Source organism: Amphibalanus amphitrite, unplaced genomic scaffold (assembly GCF_019059575.1).
Source record: "Amphibalanus amphitrite isolate SeventyFive unplaced genomic scaffold, NRLGWU_Aamphi_draft 001239F_arrow, whole genome shotgun sequence".
Classification (NCBI taxonomy): Eukaryota; Metazoa; Arthropoda; class Thecostraca; order Balanomorpha; family Balanidae; genus Amphibalanus; species Amphibalanus amphitrite.
Window position 1 is genome coordinate 65,063 of NW_024882732.1, and position 21,885 is coordinate 86,947.

Genomic DNA, 21,885 nt, shown 5'->3' on the forward strand with positions numbered 1-21,885 from the left:
AGCGGAACACGGGCCATTCTAACAGAGGCCCACGCCAACTAAAAAGGATGGTTGTGCTGAAAGGGACCAGGGAAGGTTTTGAAGGCCAATGCTGAGTGAAGGGTTCGACAACTAACGAGATCTCAAAACATTACGATGAGAGACCTGCTTGCTAAAATAAAAGGATGAGAAGTTTAAGTTTTCGTAATCTGATGCGGAAAGGACCTGGCGCTGGACCCTCGGGAATCAGAGTATAGGACAGTGGTCGGCAGGTCATTCGGGGTCGTGCCCCCTTTTTGGGCGCCAGGCAGGGCCATTACCCCCACCTACCAGACCCCATTGCTGACACAACTAAGTTTACTGAAATTCCATACCGTCCTGGAACTCTTTGGGTATTTGTGCATTTCCAATGCATCAAATTTAAAACATGACACTTCCTCCACAAAACATTTAATGCCTATATCCCAGTAGCGGCGGAACACCTTCAATTAAGGGGGAGGGGGAGCACTGCCGACTTTTGGTCCCATTCTTTCCATGCAACGCCCATAGGGCTAATGTTAAAATGCAAAAATCAAAGGGTGCACGGTGCCCCGGTGCCCTCCCCGTTCCGCCGCCTATGCTATATCCCATTTAACCCTTGTACGTATAGGGGCGGCGGGTGGTTTTTCGTTAAAAGCTCACGTAAGAGGCATTGGATCACGACCAAATTGTACCCTCGAGCCCATCATTTTTTTTTTCACCAGCCCGGAAAATATCATGACCTGAGACCAGTTTTACCAACAGAAAAATAACCGCCTGCCGGAATTTTTGCCTCAAGACCGCTTCACATACGGAGCGTAAACGCGATGGGCTCGGAAGCGGATAGGGCTTTACCGTTTACGCTCCATATGTGAAACGATCTTAAGGCAAAAATTCCGGCAGGCGGCTATTTTTCTGTTGGTAAAACTGGCCTCTGGATCCATAATGACCGTTGGCTTTTGAACTTTTTCTGGAGATCATCTTGAGCCATAAAATCTCACTTCAAGAAGTTATAGCGGGTCCCGATTTTCTCGACACTTATCATTGCCCTCTTGAATGAGACGGAATGACCAAGGACCTTAAAAAGGGGCAGCAGCGGCTTCCTATGGTCACGGGTAGCACGCTCGTCTTTTTTATGCACAGCTCCATATCAGAGTCCGAGAGGCCGCGGGGTCCGATCGACTCCTCCCCCTTACGTTAGCGGCTGTTGAAACGCCAGCAGACGGGCGACGGTTAAAAGTTGCAGCTGCTTTTGAACGACTGTACGGAGGGGTGAGATGGTGAGGCGAGCAGGTACGTGAAAATTGGTATCTAATCAATAGAGTGCTGTGCCTTTGGCCTGGGCTAATCTTTGAACCCTGGGATGCAACAGTCACGATGGCTCCATCACTGGAGCTACAAACTCTAAAAAGATAGGCTTTCTCAGAATCCCTCATTACCCCCACCGAAAGGGCTCCATTACCCCCAAAGGGGGCATGCCCCACCATTTGCCGACCCCTGGTATAGGACCTTCTCAGATCAATATTGCCTATTCTGAAGCATCGCGGCACCCTCCGAAGTCGGTGTAGGGCCTTTAGAGGCTGGTTTTGGAGACGGACCTGGATTTATAAGAGGCCGTCGCGCGGCGTGCGGCGCTCAGAGGCAGCCATGGGCCGTCTAAAACCACTGGTCTTTCGAGCATCTTGGTATCCAAAAAGGACTTGAGCCCATGGGACACACCTCATTTCCAGCTACATATGCTTACCGTGGTTAGAACCTTAGATGTATAGTGTATACATAATGTGCTTATTTGCTTATTGTTTCGTTTTACTTCGTTATCAAGTGATGGCTGACAAAATATTGGCAGGGCTCAGGGAACATTGATAGGACCCAAATAAACATCGGTAGGGTTCGGGCTCGGGCCCTACCAGGCCTATACAAAACCACACCCTGCCCCTGTTCCTACACAGAAGGCAACTGTGCGGCCATAAAGGACGCCCCTGTGCCACTGGCGGATCCAGAGCTCCGTTTTTTTTTTTTTAGGGGGGAGGGGGCTAAACGTTGGTACAAGGCCGCTTTCTGTAGGCAAAAAGTTGTTGAGCGGGGGACGAGGTGCACTCCGCAATTTTCAACCCATATCTTTCCATATACCCAATGTATGGTTAAAAAAGTTGTTGAGTGGGGGGAAGGGAGTGCGCTCCGAATTTTCCAGGCCGTTTTCATTCATTGCAACGGCATAATATGAGAGTTCAGACAAAAAAATTGTGGAGAGGGGGGCTTATATGTATTGCCTGTATTGCCCTATTCATAAGTGGAGCTTAGTGGCACGTGGGCGTTTGCATCATTAACCTGGGGTACCTGGCGCTTTAGCAACCGCATCCCTTCATTCTGCAGAACCACACACAGAGCGTCAGCTTCACTGACGTCTCTGGTAACAGGCAGATTGCAACCGCGCTTCCGAATAACAAAGGCGTTTTCCAAAGTTCGGCACTAGGTCCCCTCTTATATACTATCTTTTCAAATAACCTCAGCTTGTTCGTGTGCGACCGTTGGTGCCGGACGACACCCAGGTCATGGTCTGTGGCAACAAGACAGCCCTGTCAGATCTGGCGCATAGAGCAGGCCCTCTTTTCTCTCGACCTTTGGTTCCGCGCAAATTCGACAAAACTCACCTGATTGTTCTTGGCAGTAGACAAAAACTGCGGGGCCGGAACGTTACACCTCTCGGGGTGAAATTCCGCGAGCGTACAATATAACCCGTATTAGAAGCAAAAATCTGGGGGTGATCTTTGATCATCATCTTTCCTGGGACGCCCATTTATGTACAAGAAATTACGCGTAAATGCTTCGGGATCCGCATTGGCCTGTCGCACATACGTCATTACCTTCCGGCCGAGATCTTGCCCGCCATTGTAACCGCCCTGGTGCTATTGCCTCCCTCCCGCGTCCGCTATTGCCTCCCTATGTACGGCAGCGGCAGCGGGAAGAATCTTGCTAAGATTCAAAAGGTGATCATTGATCAACTTTGCCGCTCGTGTCGTCTCAGGTAGAAGGAAGTTCAGCCATTCTGCAGACGTTCGGAGGGCGCTGGGATGGCTCGATGCAGAGGATCTATTCAAATATCATACGCCTGCATTACTCACAAAATTATCAAATACCATACACCAGTGTCACTTTCATCCTTTATCCAAGCAAACCGTGATACACGAGTTCGGAGCACTCGCCAGGGTGACGACCTGCGACTGCCACCTGTCAGGACGGAGGCTGGGAGGCGCCGATTTCTGTACTATGGCCCGATGCTATACAACCAACTGCCAGCTGAAATGCGCAGCGTACGATGTCAATCGGTCGTTTTAATTATGCTATCAGGCAAGTGAGAAATAGGCAGTATAGTAGTAATGCACTGCCATGGTCACTTTTATCATATTTTGTTTAGGTATTTTTATCGTTTTTATGAAGGTTAGTTCGTACCGCGTCTGTAACGTGTGGAGCAGTCCCATCATTGTATCATTTGTTTTACCATTGACTCTAGGCAAGGAAAAGCCACTTCTGCGCAAGGCCATATATAGACTTCTGCGTGGATTTGCCCGAATACGCGGGATTGGTATTGGTAAAGCGAAAACGTTTTAAACTGCAGATAATAGATACACGTACTGTTTTTGACAAACGACCACAATTTTCACTTTTGAGGAGGCCCCAGAGGCGAAGAGGAGGCCCTCTTATGAAGAGGCCCCCTACTTCGGCCTGCCACCCCTGGCAAAAATCCGTGGCGCCGCCCCTGATCCCCGGTAGGCATAAATCCGTAGGTTAGGTTAGGTTAGGTTAGGTTAGGTTAGGTTAGGTTAGGTTTCATTATCCCCGGTAGGCATAAATCAGTAGGTTAGGTTAGGTTAGGTTAGGTTAGGTTAGGTTAGGTAAGGTTAGGTTAGGTTGGGTTTCCTTATCCCCGGTAGGCAAAAATCAGTAGGTTAGGTTAGGTTAGGTTAGGTTAGGTTAGGTTAGGGATAGGCAAAAATCAGTAGGCTAGGTTAGGTTCGGTTAGGTTAGGTTAGGTTAGGTTGGTTTTGGATGTTGCGTGCCTTGGACGTTGTGGTTTTGGAGGTTACGTACTTTGGATGTTGCGTCCTTGGATGTTGCGTTTTCTGGATGATACGTTTTTGGACGTTGCGGTTTTGGATGTTTCGGTTTTGGACTTTGTGAATGCCCCCTATAAACCCGATTTTGGACGTATTTTGGACGTTGCGTACTTTGGACGCTGCGGTTTTGGATGTTGCGTACTTTGGGTGCTGCGGTTTTGGACGCTTTGATACGGACCCAAATCGGCCTTGAGGCCTATGACGTCATTAGTTTTTTTGTCTTCATATCCTGCGCAGATAAGACATATTAACACGCGACCAATGCGTGAGTGTGGTGATTTTGGGGGACACGGACGCTGAGAGTGGTCGGGTAGGTATTTTATTCTTATTTTTTGCTGATTCAAAAGATGAAAAATGGTGTTCAGTCATCAGTGATCATACGTATAATTTTTAGGTGGTCACTGCTTTTTATTCCAGCCCCAGCCAGCAATTTTACTCCGGGCCCAAGCCAGTAGGCGGAACTATGGTCAAGCGTACCCATTTTCGGGAACGCATTTTCGTTCCCATGTTTGGGAACGATAAACCCAAATATGGGAACGCCATGTAGGAATTATTTAAAACAAGAAAAAGAACCGGTAAATGACGTCCAAAAAATATAAAACGATCGTGAACCGCCTGATATTTGTCTCAATATTGTTGGGAAAGAGTTTGATATTGTAAGGCCCATCGTAGTTTCAAATCGTTCCCCTATTTCTAAAGCAGTCCATCATCCGGGCCGCGAACCCAAATTTGGGAACGCTCTCGTACACTGGCGCTGCAAGCGTTCCTTATTATGGGAACGGCGTACCCAAAATTGGGAACGATTTCACCGACGCCTTTCAGGGGCTCTTTTCATTAACAAGCATCATGTCCAACGCCGCAAGTTATTGTTAAGCAACAATCATCAGATGACCTTTCCGGCAAGACCGTCGCATGTTTCGCCCGGTCTTCTGCGCTTTTATTCCCGTCGATCTCGCAGCGGGCACGCCCCCCTCTGCAGGATTACGTAATTCACAACGCTCAGCGATGTTCAACAAGGTCTTCCATACCTATATCCACCGTCCGCGCTGAGGGTGGAGACATGTCAAGCACCTGTCTGTTTATCACCGATAGTTGACGAGCACAAGGAAGTATCCAAAAATGGGAACGCTGAATATGTTACACCCTCAAAACACCTAGTCCCATGGAAAATCTAGTTTTTTCCTTTCTTAATGAGTGTAAGTGGCAAAAGGCCTGGTAGGATGGGCACGAGGAATGATCGAAATCAGCATAAAAATTATAAATAAGCCACACAGAGCGACCTATATAAGAGAAATTCCCCCAAAACGATCATGCTTAGAAACACGGAAGACAAAAACCACGCTCATGACGCTCCTTATAAAACAATGCTAAACAGCTAGCATCCAAATAAAATATGTCTTTCCGGGTTGATAAAATACAGCTGAATAATTTTAAACCACTGAAACTGAGTTTACAACAGTAGTTCGGTAAAATCACTGACATTCCACGCGGTCGTGCGCCCCGAGACCAAAAGTCAACAATATTACCTCGGGACTGTCCGCGTGTTCGCTTGCATATGTCAGCATCTGGTGTCGCTAGTATGAAACTTCATAACCAGGCGAAAATTATTATACTTGACCTCAACATGTAAACAACGCTTCATTTTCCTTTAAATTGCATGTTAAATGTAGTATAACCCATGTTTTCACCATTCCGTCATTTCAAAAAAAATCATTAAAAATATCATTCGACGGTCAATTTCCTTGTTCAACGGTCAGATTAAAGATAATTTCATAGAGATTCAGTAGATACTTAAATTAGCGTGCACTTTTTTGAGACGTGATGCACTAATGAGTTTTAGTGGGCGAACGGCCGAAAAATTACCTTCCGTTCCCGTAAATGGGAACGCCCGTTCCCATATTTGGGAACTCCGTTCCCAAAAATGGGAACGTTCCTATATTTGGGTACTCATGACCATAGTTCCACCTACTGAAGCAGGCTTAAGTGCGGCTTGCCCGAGATTTTAGTCGGGCTAAAGTCGACTAGGGCTTGGGCTAAAGTCGGCGTATGACACAAAAACGCTGACTAAAGCCCATGCTCCGCCGGAGGTATGCCCGCTCTGCGAGCTCCGGACAGCCGTAGTTTAGCCCTAGTTGTGCGCAGTGCGACGATTGGCGGTAGCCCGATGTAAGCCCGAGCAAAACGTGACTGTGCCGCATGCGTGAACAGCCGATCAAATATGGCTAAACTCCGGCTTTACTCTAGTTCGAAGGGGTTCCTATGTCCTTTCCTACACTCGCCTATTCTCGCCCATGACTGACTGTACAGTAGTGACGAGGAACCCAACCAGGTGAGTCAACCAGGTGAGCCAAAGGAGACAGCCAGCTTGATCAGCCCGCGCTCCACCCAAGTTGAGCCTGCTTTGGATGCGCTGGCGGATGTTGGGCTGAGCTGCAGCTGGCCACACTCGGGCATAGGCCATAGCTGCGGCATACCCAAGCTCAGCCCAAGTAAAAAATGCATTGGTTTTGAGCGAAGTGGGCAAACCCAAGCTAAGCCCAAGCTGCCCGAGGTTTACCATAGTTTAGCCCAAGCGAATTGCTGGCTGGGACCATGTTCACTGTTCAGTGTGTACTGTGTGTATCAGTATTGCTCAGGCTATTTGATTATTGAGATTGTGTGATCAATTTGTGTTATTTCGTCTTACTCTGACCCTCAGGTCTTTTCAGTTAACACTAAATATTACAATTTATAAGAATAAAGAATGTCCTAATAGAGATCAAATTCATTGTGCTAGATCATAGATGTCAATGTCAGACTCTTTACTCTGCAGTGCTGATAGGCAAGACTGGAAAAAATACACGTTATGCCGAATATGTCCGGCGTAGTGGCGGGATTGCGCCGAAAATTTCGGGTCACGTCCGGCGTAACTTCGCTTGTGCCAAATTCAGCGCATGCTGGCGGACGAATTTTTCGGCGCAGGGCGGTCGCATAATTTTTTTTACGAAAGACAGTCACCGAATTTATGTGGTACGCTGGTCAATCTAGCAGCAGATTCGCCCCGCGGGCGGCTCTGGAGAGGTTGCGGGACGAGACGTCCCCGCCCCGGTCGTCGCGTGCTTGAACTGGCGAGCCGCCCTGAGTCTACTCAGCGGAGGAATGGCCGCCCAGGTGAGGCCTCAACCTTCGGTGTAGAGATAGGTATGGAAAACCTTGTTGAACGTCGCCAAGCGTCGTTAAGCAGTAGCAGTGGGTTCCTGCCCACTGCAGTATCGAGGGGAATGAGAGCGCGGACGACCTGGCAAAACAGGCGGCTGCCCTGCCCTCAAACGCCCGATCGCTGACCAGGGCGGTTCATTGTGCGGCCTCGCATCAGTGGCGCGACAACTGCTCAGAATCACTATTCAAGCCACTCCTCGGGAGCACGCCGCCGCTCCCTATCCCCGGAGAGGACCGAGAGGATGCCATTTCGGTGCACCAGATGAGGGCGGGCCACCGGGGCCGCTCGCTCCAGTACGGCAGCGAATCGGCTGTCTGTACTCCGCCGCGTGCCAGCAGTGCCCAGACAAGCGGTGCCCAGCGGCGCTCTGCACCGTGAGCCGAGAAGCGGCTGATGTGCCGGAGCACGTGCTGCTCCGCTGCCCGGCCCTCGCTGGCTCCCGCCGAGGTATTGGGTTTACGTGGAAATAAAAAACTCATTCGAACGCTCAAACATGGGAGAGCGTACAAGGCCCCGAAACACTGTCTGGTTGATATAGCCTTGATCAGTAGATGTGCATTGTGCATATGTGCTTTTTATGAAAAGGGCTTAATTCTCGCACAAATAGGCACCTAATTTTTGGCGCAAATCACGCAGAAATTTCGGCTCAAAATCGCTTGCGCCGAAATTCGGCGCAAGAGGGTCTCACGGGCATCCGGCGTAGTGTATGGATGTTTTCCAGTCTGGCTGATAGGGGGCAGGGGCCACTGGAAAAAATTAATGTTACCAGTGATGCCGTACTGTCGAAATCGCCTGCCATATTGCTGAAATGTGTGCACTGCCGCCTAACCTGGGCGTAAAAAGATGTAGTGATTGTCAGCTAATTGTGCACAGGATAATTGTGAACTGTATTGTCCTTTGTACCTATCTCTTTTTTTCATTGCCTCGTCCTCTTTGTGGCACAAAACAAGGGTGATTTTTACGGTCCAGATTTCAGTTCGTGACCACCACTTTATCTGGCTGCTTACGTCGTGTTGCTGATGCCTCAAACATGGACTGACCTCGTTTGGGATTGAAGGAGCTTGAGGCAAACCTGTCAGAAATACTGTAGGGGCGTTTTGCCAGGAGCCTGAGCCGCCAGAACATTTCCTTGGAATCTGAGTGAGATCTGGGCCTAATCTTACCAAATGCCGTGAATGCGCATTCACGGCATTTGGGAACATTCATAACAATTCCACATTCACTTATTCATTCGTTCAGGCAACATTAATAATCATTCACGCTATTAAAATCATTGGACAAGATTAGCTGGATGTAAATAAAAAGGATATATTAGATATCAATGCCGTAAACTCCGGCCAGTGCTGCCAAATCCTATTTACGGCATTGGTAAGATTGGGCCCTGGATCCGGCATACTCAACTGGGGCCAAACCGGTCGGAATATTTCACGGCTCAACATTCCTGACCAAGAGGTCTGTCGATCACAATTCCAGCTTGAGTCAATGTGATCTTCTTCCTTTTGTGCCTTGAAACTATCTGGATGGTGGATACTCTTAGCCTTAGGTCTTATTTCATAGTGCAATTAGCTAGGTATTTTTGTTTTATTTCAAAACATTGTGTCTCACAGGTGATCTCAAGCTGGCGTGAAGATGGGGAAGGTGCACATCCGACAGAAGGGTCGCAATAAGGCCTACCGATGGGCCAAGGGCCACAGCTCGGACTCCAATCCACCGCTCAAAAAGTTCAGACAGAATGCTCAAGCTGGCTTCTTTCAGCCTTTGGGTGAGCCAAAGAAAGGTGAGAAACAGTCATTACCTGTTCTTGAATTAATAGCCGCTAAGCTAAAATAGGTACAGGATCGACCTATTTATTGTCTGATGGAAAGTTGTGGAGAATGAGTTTGTGTGTTTTTGTAGATGGCTCACTAGTCAATATTCCCTTTACAGTCCGGTAGAAATCGATGACCAGTCTGCCACTGACCCCTGTGGCGGGTTCCACTCCCACCTCCTCCCCAGGCGGTCTGACGACGGACGCGCTCTCCAAGCATGACGCCGTGCTCGGTGTCTCCGAGCTGAGGAACATTGAGGACGTGGTTGAGGAGGATCAGGAGGACGCGCTCTCGGAGGGCGCGCTCACACTCGGCTCGCTCGGACAGGCCTCGTTCCGCACGTTCGCCACCGACTTCACACAGTGCACCGTGCCGTCGTTCAGCAAGTAAGGAAAGGTCTTAGATCGCCATGTCCAAACTCAGCAACATGCTGCCTGAATGTTAGGGCTGAAAGTCGGGATGCCACATCCCGACTTAGCGTTAGATTCACCTGTGTACTGTACCTCGATGTTTGTCTTTTGTGCCTTCAACGTCTGCACATGGTTCGCAGACTGCTCACGACTGTTCGGAAAGACTCGCCCATTTACGACGAGATGCTGGCGATCCTGGCCGCCGTCACCGAGGTGGTCAAGGAGAAAGAAGGTCAAGAAACCGTCACCGAGTATTTCGGTGCCCTGGTGTGTATAATGCGTTTTTTTTTTCTACGGATTTCATGTAGAATCAAATCTTAAGGTGTGTGGATACCAAGAGGCAGCGTTAACGAATTCATATTGGTATTGACTATTGAACGCATTTCTCATTGAATGAATATTCGTATTATTTACATTATAATATGTCATTTAAATCACCCTACCAATTCTAAATATTGGAATCTTTTGAGCATCGTCCAGATTGCAGGCGGTTTTGTCTCGCGTCCGTCCCATCTGGGACAGATACCAGTGCCTGTCATGTCTGACAGTATGTCTGTCATGGGTTACGGACAAAGGTACGTATCGCTAAAGTACGTAGGACAAAAGTACGTAAGCAAAAGTACGTAGGATTAAAGTACGTATCGCAGAAGTACGTACAGTATAAAGTACGTATGGACAAAAGTACGTCAGGGACAGAAGTACGTATCGCAGAAGTACGTACAATATAAAGTACGTATGAACAAAAGTACGTCAAGGACAAAAGTACGTATCGCAGAAGTACGTACAGTATAAAATACGTATGGACAAAAGTACGTCAGGGACAAAAGTATGTATCGCAGAAGTACGTACTATATAAAGTACGTATGGACAAAAGTACGTCAGGGACAAAAGTACGTATCGCAGAAGTACGTAGGGTATAAAGTACGTATGGACAAAAGTACGTCACGGACAAAAGTACGTATAGCTAATGTACGTTGGGTAAAAAGTACGTATGGACAAAAGTACGTCACGGACAATAGTACGTATCGCAGAAGTACGTAGGGTATAAAGTACGTATGGACGAAAAAAGTACGTCACGTACAAAAGCCTACGTATAGCAAATGTACGTAGAGTATAAAGTAGGTTAGCCTTGGGCAAGACGCCCCAGATAATTCATTTTGCTACATAGGTACCTATTTTTGTCTCGCACCACCTGGAAGGCCAAATTTGTGCTCAATGTGTTCTTTGGACATTTTACTTTAAATTCCACCCCTCAAATTCATTCACTTATGATCGGACTCCCAGCTAGGAAGTGCTTTGTGAAGCAACTGCAAAAGGGGCATTTTGCCCCAGTCCGTACGTACTTTTGGCATACGTACTTTTTACACTACGTACTTTTGCATACTAACTTTTGCGTACGAACATTTGCGTACGAACATTTGCGTACGTACTTTTGGAATACGTACTTTATGCACTACGTACTTTTTCATACGTACTTTTGCGTACGAACATTTGCGTACGTACTTTTGACATACGTACTTTATGCACTACGTACTTTTGCATACGTACTTTTGCGTACGAACATTTGCGTACATACTTTTGGCATACGAACTTTATCGCCTACGTATATTTGCGTACGAACATTTGCATACGTACTTTTGTCCTCCGTACTTTAGCGATACGTACTTTAGTCCTAAAATCGTCTGTCATGACGGCGCCGTGTGTACCAGATGTCTCTGTGCTCAGCTGCAGTCCGTTTGTCGGTGTCTGTCATGTCCGTCCCGTCTATGACAGATGTCGGTGCTCGAGTCCACTGAGGAGGAAGGGGTGCAGCTGCAGGCCGTCTGTCAGCTCCTCTCGCTCGGTATCAGGCATACCCCTCGGCCCGTGCTCATCTCAAAGTTCTCGCTCTGCTCCAAGCTGCTGATGGCGCGCCTCGAGGCCGTGATGGCCACAGGCACCGTGCTGCTCATCAAGTCGGTCAGTAGCAGAACTTTATTATTCGGGCGGTTGGCTAGCTTCCAGTATTGGCTTATAATATCCTTATTCTGTATGTAGGCGCTGAGTGTGAATGAAGATTTTAAAGATAAACGTCAGTATTATTTTCATAAATTCGAGTTTTCATTAAATTTGCATTTAATGCTAAGCCTTACCTAAAAGAAGCATCTTAGGTACGGAAAGTTACTACGACAGATCTCATTCTGTTGTCACCTCCTCGGCTGTGATCTTCGAGTGTCGTGTACTGTTTTTTTTTCTGTTCCTGCGCTGCTGGCTGTCGCTCCAGCTGCAGCTCTGACACGTTACTGCTCCGGCAGCTGCTGGAGTGTCTGGCGGTGCTGCTGCGCGCCCAGCCGGCCGCCACATGGGCGGAGCCGTCCACGCTGCAGATGTACTCGGGCGTGCTCAGTTTCGTCATCCACACGCGGCCGAAGGTGCGCCGCGCCGGCCAGCGGGCCGTCATCTCGACACTGCTCGGCTCGGCGTGTATGCGCCAGGACGAGGAGAGCCCGGCGCACCACCCGGCCGCGGCGACCACGGCCCAGTTCTGCCGGCAGCAGATGGAGCAGTGCGGCGGCGCCGGCCGCGCCGTCACCACGCTGCACGTCCTCACACTGCTGCGCGCCGTGCTGCACACCTTCCCCCGACAGCAGCTCAAGGCCGTCATCGAGACCATGCTGAAGCTGATGACGCTGGCCTCGCCGCTGGTGAAGCGCTCGTGTCTGCAGGCGCTGCAAGCCATGCTGGTGAACAGTCCCGACCGGCAGACGCTGCCGCCGGCCATGAACGCCCAGCTGGTGTCGGCGCTGTACGACTACCAGCCGCCGGTGGGCGACGCGGCGCCGCTCGTCTCCTGGCTGTCCGCCATGCACGCGGCGCACACCTGTCTGTACGGGCGCGACCAGCAGCTGGGAGTGGCGCACCTGCCGCGGTTCTTCGCCGCCGCCGCCGCCTGCTGGGCCTCCAGTAAGCCGGAGGTGCGCACGGCCGTCACCGAGGCGCTCTCGGGCCTGATCGACGCCGTGGTGGCCGAGCTGGACGCGGATGGCGAGCCGGCAGCGCGCGCCTGCTTCCAGTCGCTCATGGACGGACTGCAGTTCCAGTATGTGGACGCCTGGCCGCTGGTGCTGCGAACGCTGAGCAAGTTTTTCACGTCGTACGGCGCGCGCTGCCGGCCGTTCGTGGGTCCGTCGCTGGTGACGCTGGCCGAGCTGCGCGACACGGAGCAGTTCACCTACACAGCAGAGCTGGAGGCGGCCATCGGCGCGGCCGTCTCAGCCGTCGGGCCGCGCACACTGCTGGAGCACGTGCCGCTCCGCATCGCCGGCGACGAGAGCGACGACCCGGAGTTCTCGCGCAGCTGGCTGCTGCCGGTGCTGCGCGCCGCCGTGCGCGACACAGAGCTGGCCTTCTTCGCCGAGTACTTCCTGCCGCTGGCGCGGGCGCTGAAAACGCGCGCCCAGCAGCTGGAGCAGGCCGACGACCGACGCATGTGCCGCATCTACAACACGCTGGAGCTGCAGGTGTGGGACTTGCTGCCCGGCTTCTGCACGGGAGCCCTGGACGTGCCGGACAGTCTGAAGCGGGTGGCACGCGCCCTGGGCTCTCTGCTCACCGAGCGCGAGGACCTGCGGCTGGTGGTGCTCTCCGCGCTCCGGCTGCTCGCCACCAAGTCCAGCGACGACGAGGCCTCGCGCGCCGAGGTGGCCAGATTCGCCAAGAACTACCTGCCGATCCTTTTTAACCTGTACATGACGCTGCCGAGCTCAGGTCCGGGTCAGGGCCACCGGGCCGCCGTACTGGAGACGGTCACCGCCTACCTGACCGTGGCCGACCACGATCTCATCAAGGCACTCGTCGACAAGTGAGTAACTAAGCCGCCGAGTGGTCACTGGGGGCGGGGCAGTTCGAGATTCCATATTGGTTTTAATCTACATGAATTTCCACTCTTGATATTGTCGTTAAATATGAAACTGACGGGCTTAGGTGCTTAACTTAGTATCGAACTAAATATGAAGGTAACATGTTATTGGTTAGCCTTGTTTTTCGTTTTTTATGGCCTGGGGGCCGGGGGTCTTTACAAAAAGGTATGCTGTCTGATCCGTCTGCTCCTCTTCTACAGGTTGTCCCAGAATTGACCGAACATTTATTTTCTGGCTAAAAGTACCATTGCGCTCGATTCTTATTAGATACGAGCATTATACTTTTGTGGGACATCCCTTAGCTATCGAGCTTGGAGACTGTGTGATTTTGGTGGACGGTCATGACTCAAGTCAACTACATTATTAGTTATATTGTATTATCCAGAGTCAACAAAGAGTAGTCCCTTTCCGTTTTTAGCCTTAGCTGCCAAAAGGCAATCATGGTAAATAAAGTGCCGTTCTCAACTTCGTAAACGGACTTTCGGCATGGTTCTTGCTGGAGATCTCCAGCAGCTCATCTGAAAACAGCATGAGTGTGCAAAGCGCAGTTATATCAGCGAGCGAAGCCAGAGAGAGCAAGAGATAGCCTGATCGACAAGCCTGGGCGCGACCAAGAAGGAGCATGCACCAGTCGTCAAGCGGGTTTTTGCCATATCATGGAAAACAAACGTCACCCAGCTACCCAAAAACGAGCTAAACGACAGATCAGGGTCAGCTACAAAACACCAGTCTACTTTTGACCACTATCTTCCACAAAATTTTTGAATTTGGGGCCCCTAACCTGAAAAATAGGCCAAAACTAACGGAGAGACAGCGCAAATCGCTACAAATCAGCCAGAAGTCATAACATATGCGACAAAAAAGTGAATGGGAACACACGTTGTGGTCTTACGAAGGTATCCTGCCATTTGAACCGACAAAAAAGTTAGGTGTGGACGTCAGATGGTGACAACGTCCAAACAGCGAAGACGGCCAGGCACCCGTCGAACATCAAAGTGTGAGACATTTTGAGCCACGGTGCGCTCATTCAGCTTCACGTGATGCCCCAAAGACGACCGTTAAAGGGACTATCCCACCTTCTAAAATGTTGTTAAAACCAGTTAAATTGTGCCCGACTTTATAGATTGGATGACCAGGAACACGGTTCTGGCATTTATTTTTCATTGAACATCTTAGGCTTCCCATATTCCAAACACAAACTTTCAAATATGTGACGTCACAGCCCAAAATTACCTCCTTCCCCAGGCCACATTACTGTCATAAAGCTGATTCTTTTTACTCTGTAGGCACCACAACAAAGTTCAGACCAAGTTTTAAGCGATTTTTCAACGAACAAACCCATTTAAATCAGAATGACTAAACGAGGTGACGTCACACTAACGGTCGCTCCATGTTGAAGATAGGGCCTTGTACAAGGCCCATTTTCAAATGAAGGGAACGAATTTCTTCAACACCAAGAGGCCGCGGGGGTTGCAACCTAGATAGATAGTGGTTTCTGAACCTCGCCGCAAACTTGGCTATCTCAACTCAAACCCCATGTTAAAGGTGGGATAGTCCCTTTAACACAGATTGCTACTGCGGTAATATTCAAGCATTACAAAAACTGGTTGTCGTGAACTGAATGGCCATAAACGGGTTTGTTCTGGAAACCAAATATGTTGGAAGCCAAAGGTCACGCCACGTTCAGGCATGGAGGTTCTCCACTTCAGATGTCAAAAAACAGCGCAGCAGTAGTGTAGGCAGATTTTTGTGTGTGGGGGGGAGGGAGAATGCCTTATGGTCTGGGAAGTGGGAACAGTTTGGATGCAAATTTAATCGAAAATATTTATAGTATCCACCGGCAAGAGGTCAATGAAAACCGTCGTACAACCAGTTTCGGGAGACCCGTAAAACAACTGAAGCCAGCATCGTCTGGCATTTAGCTACCATTGTCGGCTAATCTTGTAGCTAGCGTGTATACTGTATATTGCATGTGCCATTTCGAAGCTAGCCTTATTGACTATATCGGACGATAAAAAGAAAAAAGTGCAATTATTTTTCTCTTATCCTATGCGCTGATTAAAAGTGTTTGGTCAATTCTGGGACACCCTGTATGCCCGCATCTGACTGAGCCGGTGTCGGTGGCAGGGCGCTGTCTGATCTGTGTGCTGCTGTGTCCGTATCTGACCATGCCGGTGTCGGTGGCAGGGCGCTGTCTGATCTGTGTGCTGCTGTGTCCGTATCTGACTGTGCCGGTGTCGGTGGCAGGGCGCTGTCTGATCTGTGTGCTGCTGTGTCCGTATCTGACCATGCCGGTGTCGGTGGCAGGGCGCTGTCTGATCTGTGTGCTGCTGTGTCCGTATCTGACTGTGCCTATGTGTGCTGCTGTGTCCGTATCTGACTGTGCCGGTGTCGGTGGCAGGGCGCTGTCTGATCTGTGTGCTGCTGTGTCCGTATCTGACCATGCCGGTGTCAGTGGCAGGGCGCTGTCTGATCTGTGTGCTGCTGTGTCCGTATCTGACCATGCCGGTGTCGGTGGCAGGGCGCTGTCTGATCTGTGTGCTGCTGTGTCCGTATCTGACTGTGCCTATGTGTGCTGCTGTGTCCGTATCTGACTGTGCCGGTGTCGGTGGCAGGGCGCTGTGTGATCTGTATTAGAGATGTCAATCGGATACCAACTTTTTGGTATACCGATACCAAACCGATACCAACTTGGTATTTGGTATTTCAATCGTAATGTGTTTGGTATTTTGTTGGTATCATAAACCCTCACTAATGTATAAGAGGCTAAGAAATCGGTAAAAAGTTGGTATTTCCCTCATTTTCCCAAGTTGGTTTGGTTTCGGTATTTTCCCGTGGTTTTTGGTTGGCATTTGGTTTGGTATCGGTATTCCGATTTTCCGTAATTGACATCACTAATCTGTATGCTGCTGTGTCCGTATCTGACTGTGCCGGTGTCGGTGGCAGGGCGCTGTCTGATCTGTGTGCTGCTGTGTCCGTATCTGACCATGCCGGTGTCGGTGGCAGGGCGCTGTCTGATCTGTGTGCTGCTGTGTCCGTATCTGACTGTGCCGGTGTCGGTGGCAGGATGCTGTGTGATCTGTATGCTGCTGTATCCGTATCTGACTGTGCCGGTGTGTGCTGCTGTGTCCGTATCTGACTGTGCCTATGTGTGCTGCTGTGTCCGCATCTGACTGAGCCGGTGTCGGTGGCAGGGCGCTGTCTGATCCGTGTGCTGCTGTGTCCGTATCTGACTGTGCCGGTGTCGGTGGCAGGGCGCTGTCTGCCCTATGTGCTGCTGTGTCCGTATCTGACCATGCCGGTGTCGGTGGCAGGGCGCTGGAGAAGGTGGGCGCCGGCGAGCCGTCTGACGAGGACCGCGCCCACATGCTGGACCTGCTGCGCACCATGCTGCCGCACATGGAGGCCGACGTGATCGCGCGCGTCTGGGGCTACGCCGGCCCGTTCGTGGAGGGCGAGCAGCGGCTCAGCCAGAAGACCGCCTACCGACTGCTGGAGGACGTGTGTCAGAGCCAGCATCAGGGCTGCATCACATTCGTCCAGGAGAACCACATGGACCTGATGAGCGCGCTGAAGCGCTCCATGGCGTCGGCCAGCGCGTCGGCCAAGACCACCAGGCTGTCGTGTTTGGCCGGCCTGCTGGAGCACCTAGACGGCAGCAGCGAGCACTTTGTGGCCGGCGTGCTGCCCGAGGCGGTGCTCTGCTGCAAGGAGCACAACGAGAAGTCGCGCGCGGCCGCGTTCCGTCTGATCGTCCGTATCGGCGAGACACTGCGCCGCTGGGCGTCCGAGGCCGGCCAGGAGCCCGAGGAGGCCATGCGCACCTACATGAAGATGCTGCTGGCCGGCCTGACGGGATCGCCCAAGCTGATCGCCGGCACGCTGCTGGCCACGGCGCAGGTGATCCACCAGTTCAAGGAGATCTTCCCGGCCGACCTGCTGGACCTGACGCTGGACAACGTGTGCCTGCTGATGACTTCGTCCTCCCGAGAGCCGGCAGAGGCGTGCCTCTCGCTGGTCAAGGCGCTCGTGTTCGCCATCGACCCGGCGGTGTTCGCGCGCTTCCTGCCCCGTCTGATGAAGGCCATCGCCATGATGACGCCCGACTGTAAGCGGCACTTCCGGCAGAAGACGCGCGACCTGCTGGCCGTGTTCGTGCGCAAGTTTGGCTTTGACGTCATCTTCGGCCTGGCGCCGTCCGGAGACGCAGTACTGCAGAAGCGGCTCAAGAACATCAAGAAGGTGGAGCAGCGTAAGAAGGCCGACCGGGAGGCGCGCCGGCAGCAGCAGGAGTCGGACGACGAGCTGGCACCCACCACCAAGAGGTTAGTTTGGAATACAGACGCTGGCCTAAAATAGCGAAGTTTTGGTGAGGTTCAATGTTCTGAATGTAAATGTCAGCGTTTGTATGGACCTAGTCTGCTGATTCCTAGTCGACCACTCTAAATAGTAATTTTTATTTCTTTTGCAATTCACAAAAAAAGATGTATAAAAGCAGGCCGATACGCGGCTAATTCAAGCTCTGTACCTCAATGGTGCCTGCTATTCTGACCACTCCTCTGCTGTTTGGCGGCAGCGTGGACGAGATTCTGCAGGCGGCCGAGGTGTCCTCGGACGAGGACGAGGGCGGCTGCTCCGAGCAGCAGCGGCCCGCCCGCAGGAAGGCCAACAGCGCCGCCTGGATCCGAGAGGACGCAGAGAGCATCGTCGACCTGCTCGACCCCAAGGCCTCTCGACAGGTCACCGGTAATAAAAGGGGACACTTGTTGCAATGCGCTGGGCAGCCATCGTATTCAATGAGTGTTTGCGCGTTTTAGCGTTGTAGTCGTGAGTCATTCTTGCAATTCACAACGACTTTCCATTCCCACAACAACAGTTCATTTGCGTTGTAGTCGTCTTGGCATTTTGTCACTGAGGATGTGCTTAACAATCTAAGTCAATTATTGGCTCAGAATTCGTTTGTTGTCTGCCTATTTTAAGTGTGAATCCGAATGCATTTTGCGTGAACTTCACTAAGTACAAATGTTATCGTGTGACCTGTGAGCGGAGACGGTGTCTTTTCGTTCGGTATAATCGCTATTGTATGACGGTAGACCCCGTTCATTGTGTGCACTCCTGATGTGACCGGTGCCCTGCGCAGCGTCGCGGCCGGACCAGGGCGGTGCTGGGGCAGAGCGAAGGGAGCGGCGCCGGAAAGAGTTCGGCATCAGCGAGGACGGCCGGCTCATCATCGACACGGGCGACGACGACGACGACGAGCCGATCCGGTCCAGCGACGACGAGGAGGGTGAGACGCGGCTCTGTGGTATCTTAGAGAGATAGTGTTCCACAGTGACCAGGTGAACTAACATCATAAGTTTTTGCGTGCTGTCTGGGGGTATAATATCGCCCTTTGATTATTATTATTTATATTATTTTTTTTATCTTATATATATATATATATATATATATATATATATATATTTTTGCTTCCAATAAGGTGTTCCAGTGTTACATGTCAAGGACATCTATCTTACCAGCCATGTTAACAGCATATCGTCCATATCCCCGGTCTCCTCCGTTCGCTGCGGAGTTTTTTTTCAGAGAGCTGCCAGTGACAGTTCATACTGACTCCCTGTGCGAGTTTTAATGACTGGTGGCGTTGCCCGCAGACGAGCCGGACCAGTTTCTGGAGGCGATCCGTAACACGGCCGGCCACCGGGCCAAGCGGAAGCTGGACGCCTGCAGCGCGGGCTCGGCGTCCGAGCCGGCGCCGGCGTCCAAGTACCGGGCCGGCGGCGGCGGCATCCACCGGCCGGTGGGCGGCGCCGAGTCGGTCCGCTCGGGCCGCTCGCACTGGTCAACGGCCGGCGCGTCGGTGCGCTCGGGCCGCTCGGCCCGCTCGGCCGGCGGCGGGCCCCCGGCCAGAGTCGGCGCCGAGTATGCCTCCAAGAAGGGACGCGGCGACGTCAAGCGGGCCGGCCGGCCCGACCCGTACGCCTACGTGCCGCTCAAGAGGAACACACTCAACAAACGGTCAGTGTGGCCAGCTGGCCGTCCAGGGTACCGGGCGGAGAACGTGTGGACTGGCCGACCGGGGTTGAGCCGAGTGAATGTGTTAAATGGGTTAGGGTAGGGACTGGAATACCTCACTAGATGGCGCTGTTTGTCGTAAGCCTGTTATGTTGCACCCTGTGGGGTTCGCAAAATAAAACAGGCTTGAACAGCCTGAGAAGGTAGACCTTACAATGGTTTACTCTATATTTCGGGACATACGAGCTGTTAGATTTTTTTACATTAACTTTACTATCCAACGCAGCTGTTGCATGAAGTACCGGAGCCTGTATTATTTAACTGAATGTTTCTTTCTTTCGTTTCCAGGAAAAAGGCAAAGTACGAGGGGCAATACAAGAACATTGTCAGCGGCGCGCAGAAGGGCGCGACGAAGGGTGCCAAGGCCCGCGGACGCAGCAGGAAGCGCTGACAGTCGGAGTGTCACTAGGTCGAGGCGTTGTTGGTCGGAGCTGCCGGTTGGACGGAGATCAGTGAGCGCTGCAGTGGGGGCGCCAACTGCCGGTGGAACGGGCCGGCAGACTGCAGAACTGTGGGCCCCAACTACCAGTGGAAGGGCATTGCAGCCAGTCGGCAGAGCTGACGGGGCTGGGAGCGGTGAGAGGCTCTGGCGCTCGGCGACAGCGCGTGCGTGTTATGTGATCACGTGCAGACGTGTGAATATCGCTCTATCAGGAGGGGATCTGATGTTGCAGCGTGAATTTGGAGGTTTAAATATATGAAATGCTCTGTTATTTATTGAGTGAATACGACACCCTCTGCTATGCGGTCATTGAGTTCAGAGCGCTGAACTCAACTAAAGCAATGTGTCAAAACGCGATTAGTTAGTGAAGGCGCGTACGTACATACTTCCAGGCAACATATTACGTATAACACGATGAGCACGCTGCTCATTCACATTGATTTACCATGGAGTTTCACTTGATTGTAAACATCTTGGATGCAACTTAGCACATCAAATATCACACAGGCATGCGGCACCAACCTCGGTGTCTTCCCGGTTGCAGGTCCTGCGAGCTCTCAGGCCGTTCGGCGGCCGCTGCGTTATTTGGCGTTCCCCAACTCGCACTCGAGTTGGTAGCTCTATCCTCGGCCACTATTCACTGTCGTCTGAGTTTGGCTCGACGGGCGCTGGCTCCGTGTGATCGCCGGCCGGGCGGTGGAAGTGACGCGGACAGGTGACCCCGCGCGGACCGTTGTTCACCAGCAGGTAGCCGCTCAGCAGGTTGTTCATGCTGACCGGTGGTATGGTGATGGTCTGCTCGTCTGGCCAGATGGCCTCCCCTTGAGACAGTTCTCTCAGCTGGTCCAGTGTGATGTTGTTTCCGCGCAGCACGGCGCGGTAGTCGGTCGGCCGGAGCTGAGCGGCCGAGACCGGGTCCTGGCTGCCGAGTCGGCTCACCAGGGGCGCCAGGTCGGCGGGCATGGCGCCCTGGCGCTGCCACTGCACCAGGCGGCTGCCGCAGAGCACCACGCCGGCCGCCAGCAGGTGGCGGCGCAGCGCGGCCACGTGGCGCACCAGCCGGCGCCGCTCGGCCCAGCTGCGGCCGCCCAGCGCGTCCACCTCTGACCAGAAGTAGCAGGGCAGTCGGCCGGCGCGCGCCGCCGCCTCCACCCAGCTGAGCACGGCCAGCAGCGCCCGGCGCGCCGCCCCCGGCCCCGCCCACCAGTCGGCGCCGTGCCGCTCCGACAGCCACAGCACAGCCGTCTTCAGATAGTAGCTCTTGACAGCGGTCACCGAGCGTCCCAGCGCTGCCTTGCAGTATTTGAGCGCAGTCAGACATGCACGCTGCTCAGGCGTGAGCGCGCGCAGCGCCGTGTGCTCGAGCTGGGAGAACGACAGCCGCCACTGGTGACGCTCGGCTTTGGTGCCTCGCGCGCCGACCGGGACCAACAGGACGCCCATGCGACAGAGCCGGCGCACCAGGTCGGCCGGCGGCCACCCGGACGGTCGGCGGCGGCCGGCGAACCCTGCGCTCGGCCAGGACGGACAGCGCACGCAGGCCACCAGGTCGATATGGTACTGGTCCCAGAAGTTTACCGCCAGAGAGGGTCCGGCGCGGTCCAGCCGGCCGGGCCGGCCGTCGGCCGCCTCCCGGCCGAGATCGGCCAGCAGGCGCACGGCGCTGCCGGCCGAGAACAGCAGGCGCTCCCTGTGCCGGCACTGAGGCCGCCGCTGGTGGTGCAGCAGCACGAACCCCGGCCGGCCGGCCGTCTCCTGCGTGACGAACACGGCGTCCCTCTTAGACACCGGGCTGCCCTCGGGATCGGTGGACTCACTCTCAGACTCAGCAGAGGCGGGACTGGCCCGGCCGCCGTCTGACCTGGTGTCCTCCGTCGCGTCGTTATAGGATGATCCGGCTGTCTCCGACTGGTTCAACCCGTCCGGTCTCTGCTCAGACAGGT

The 21,885-nt window shown here is 52.5% G+C and overlaps 1 protein-coding gene across 1 annotated transcript; it reads left to right on the forward strand.

The window, feature by feature from the left end:
* Positions 1-4,350: 4,350 nt before the first annotated feature.
* Positions 4,351-20,213, forward strand: LOC122371401 (RRP12-like protein). The gene is made up of 11 exons (XM_043347694.1): positions 4,351-4,422; positions 8,919-9,088; positions 9,307-9,505; positions 9,670-9,796; positions 11,303-11,488; positions 11,824-13,370; positions 16,743-17,753; positions 18,005-18,174; positions 18,569-18,715; positions 19,080-19,443; positions 19,789-20,213. Exons 2-11 carry the CDS (start codon positions 8,941-8,943, stop codon positions 19,889-19,891), a joined length of 4,002 nt encoding a protein of 1,333 aa, XP_043203629.1. The 5' UTR covers positions 4,351-4,422; positions 8,919-8,940; the 3' UTR covers positions 19,892-20,213.
* The last annotated feature ends 1,672 nt before the right edge of the window (positions 20,214-21,885 follow it).

Coding starts and splice junctions, on each gene's coding strand:
- LOC122371401 (XM_043347694.1), top strand. CDS start 8,941: ATGGGGAAGGTGCACATCCGACAGAAGGGTCGCAATAAGGCCTACCGA. Junction 9,797..11,302: donor CCGAGTATTTCGGTGCCCTG/GTGTGTATAATG, acceptor CGTCTATGACAG/ATGTCGGTGCTCGAGTCCAC. Junction 17,754..18,004: donor CTGGCACCCACCACCAAGAG/GTTAGTTTGGAA, acceptor GTTTGGCGGCAG/CGTGGACGAGATTCTGCAGG.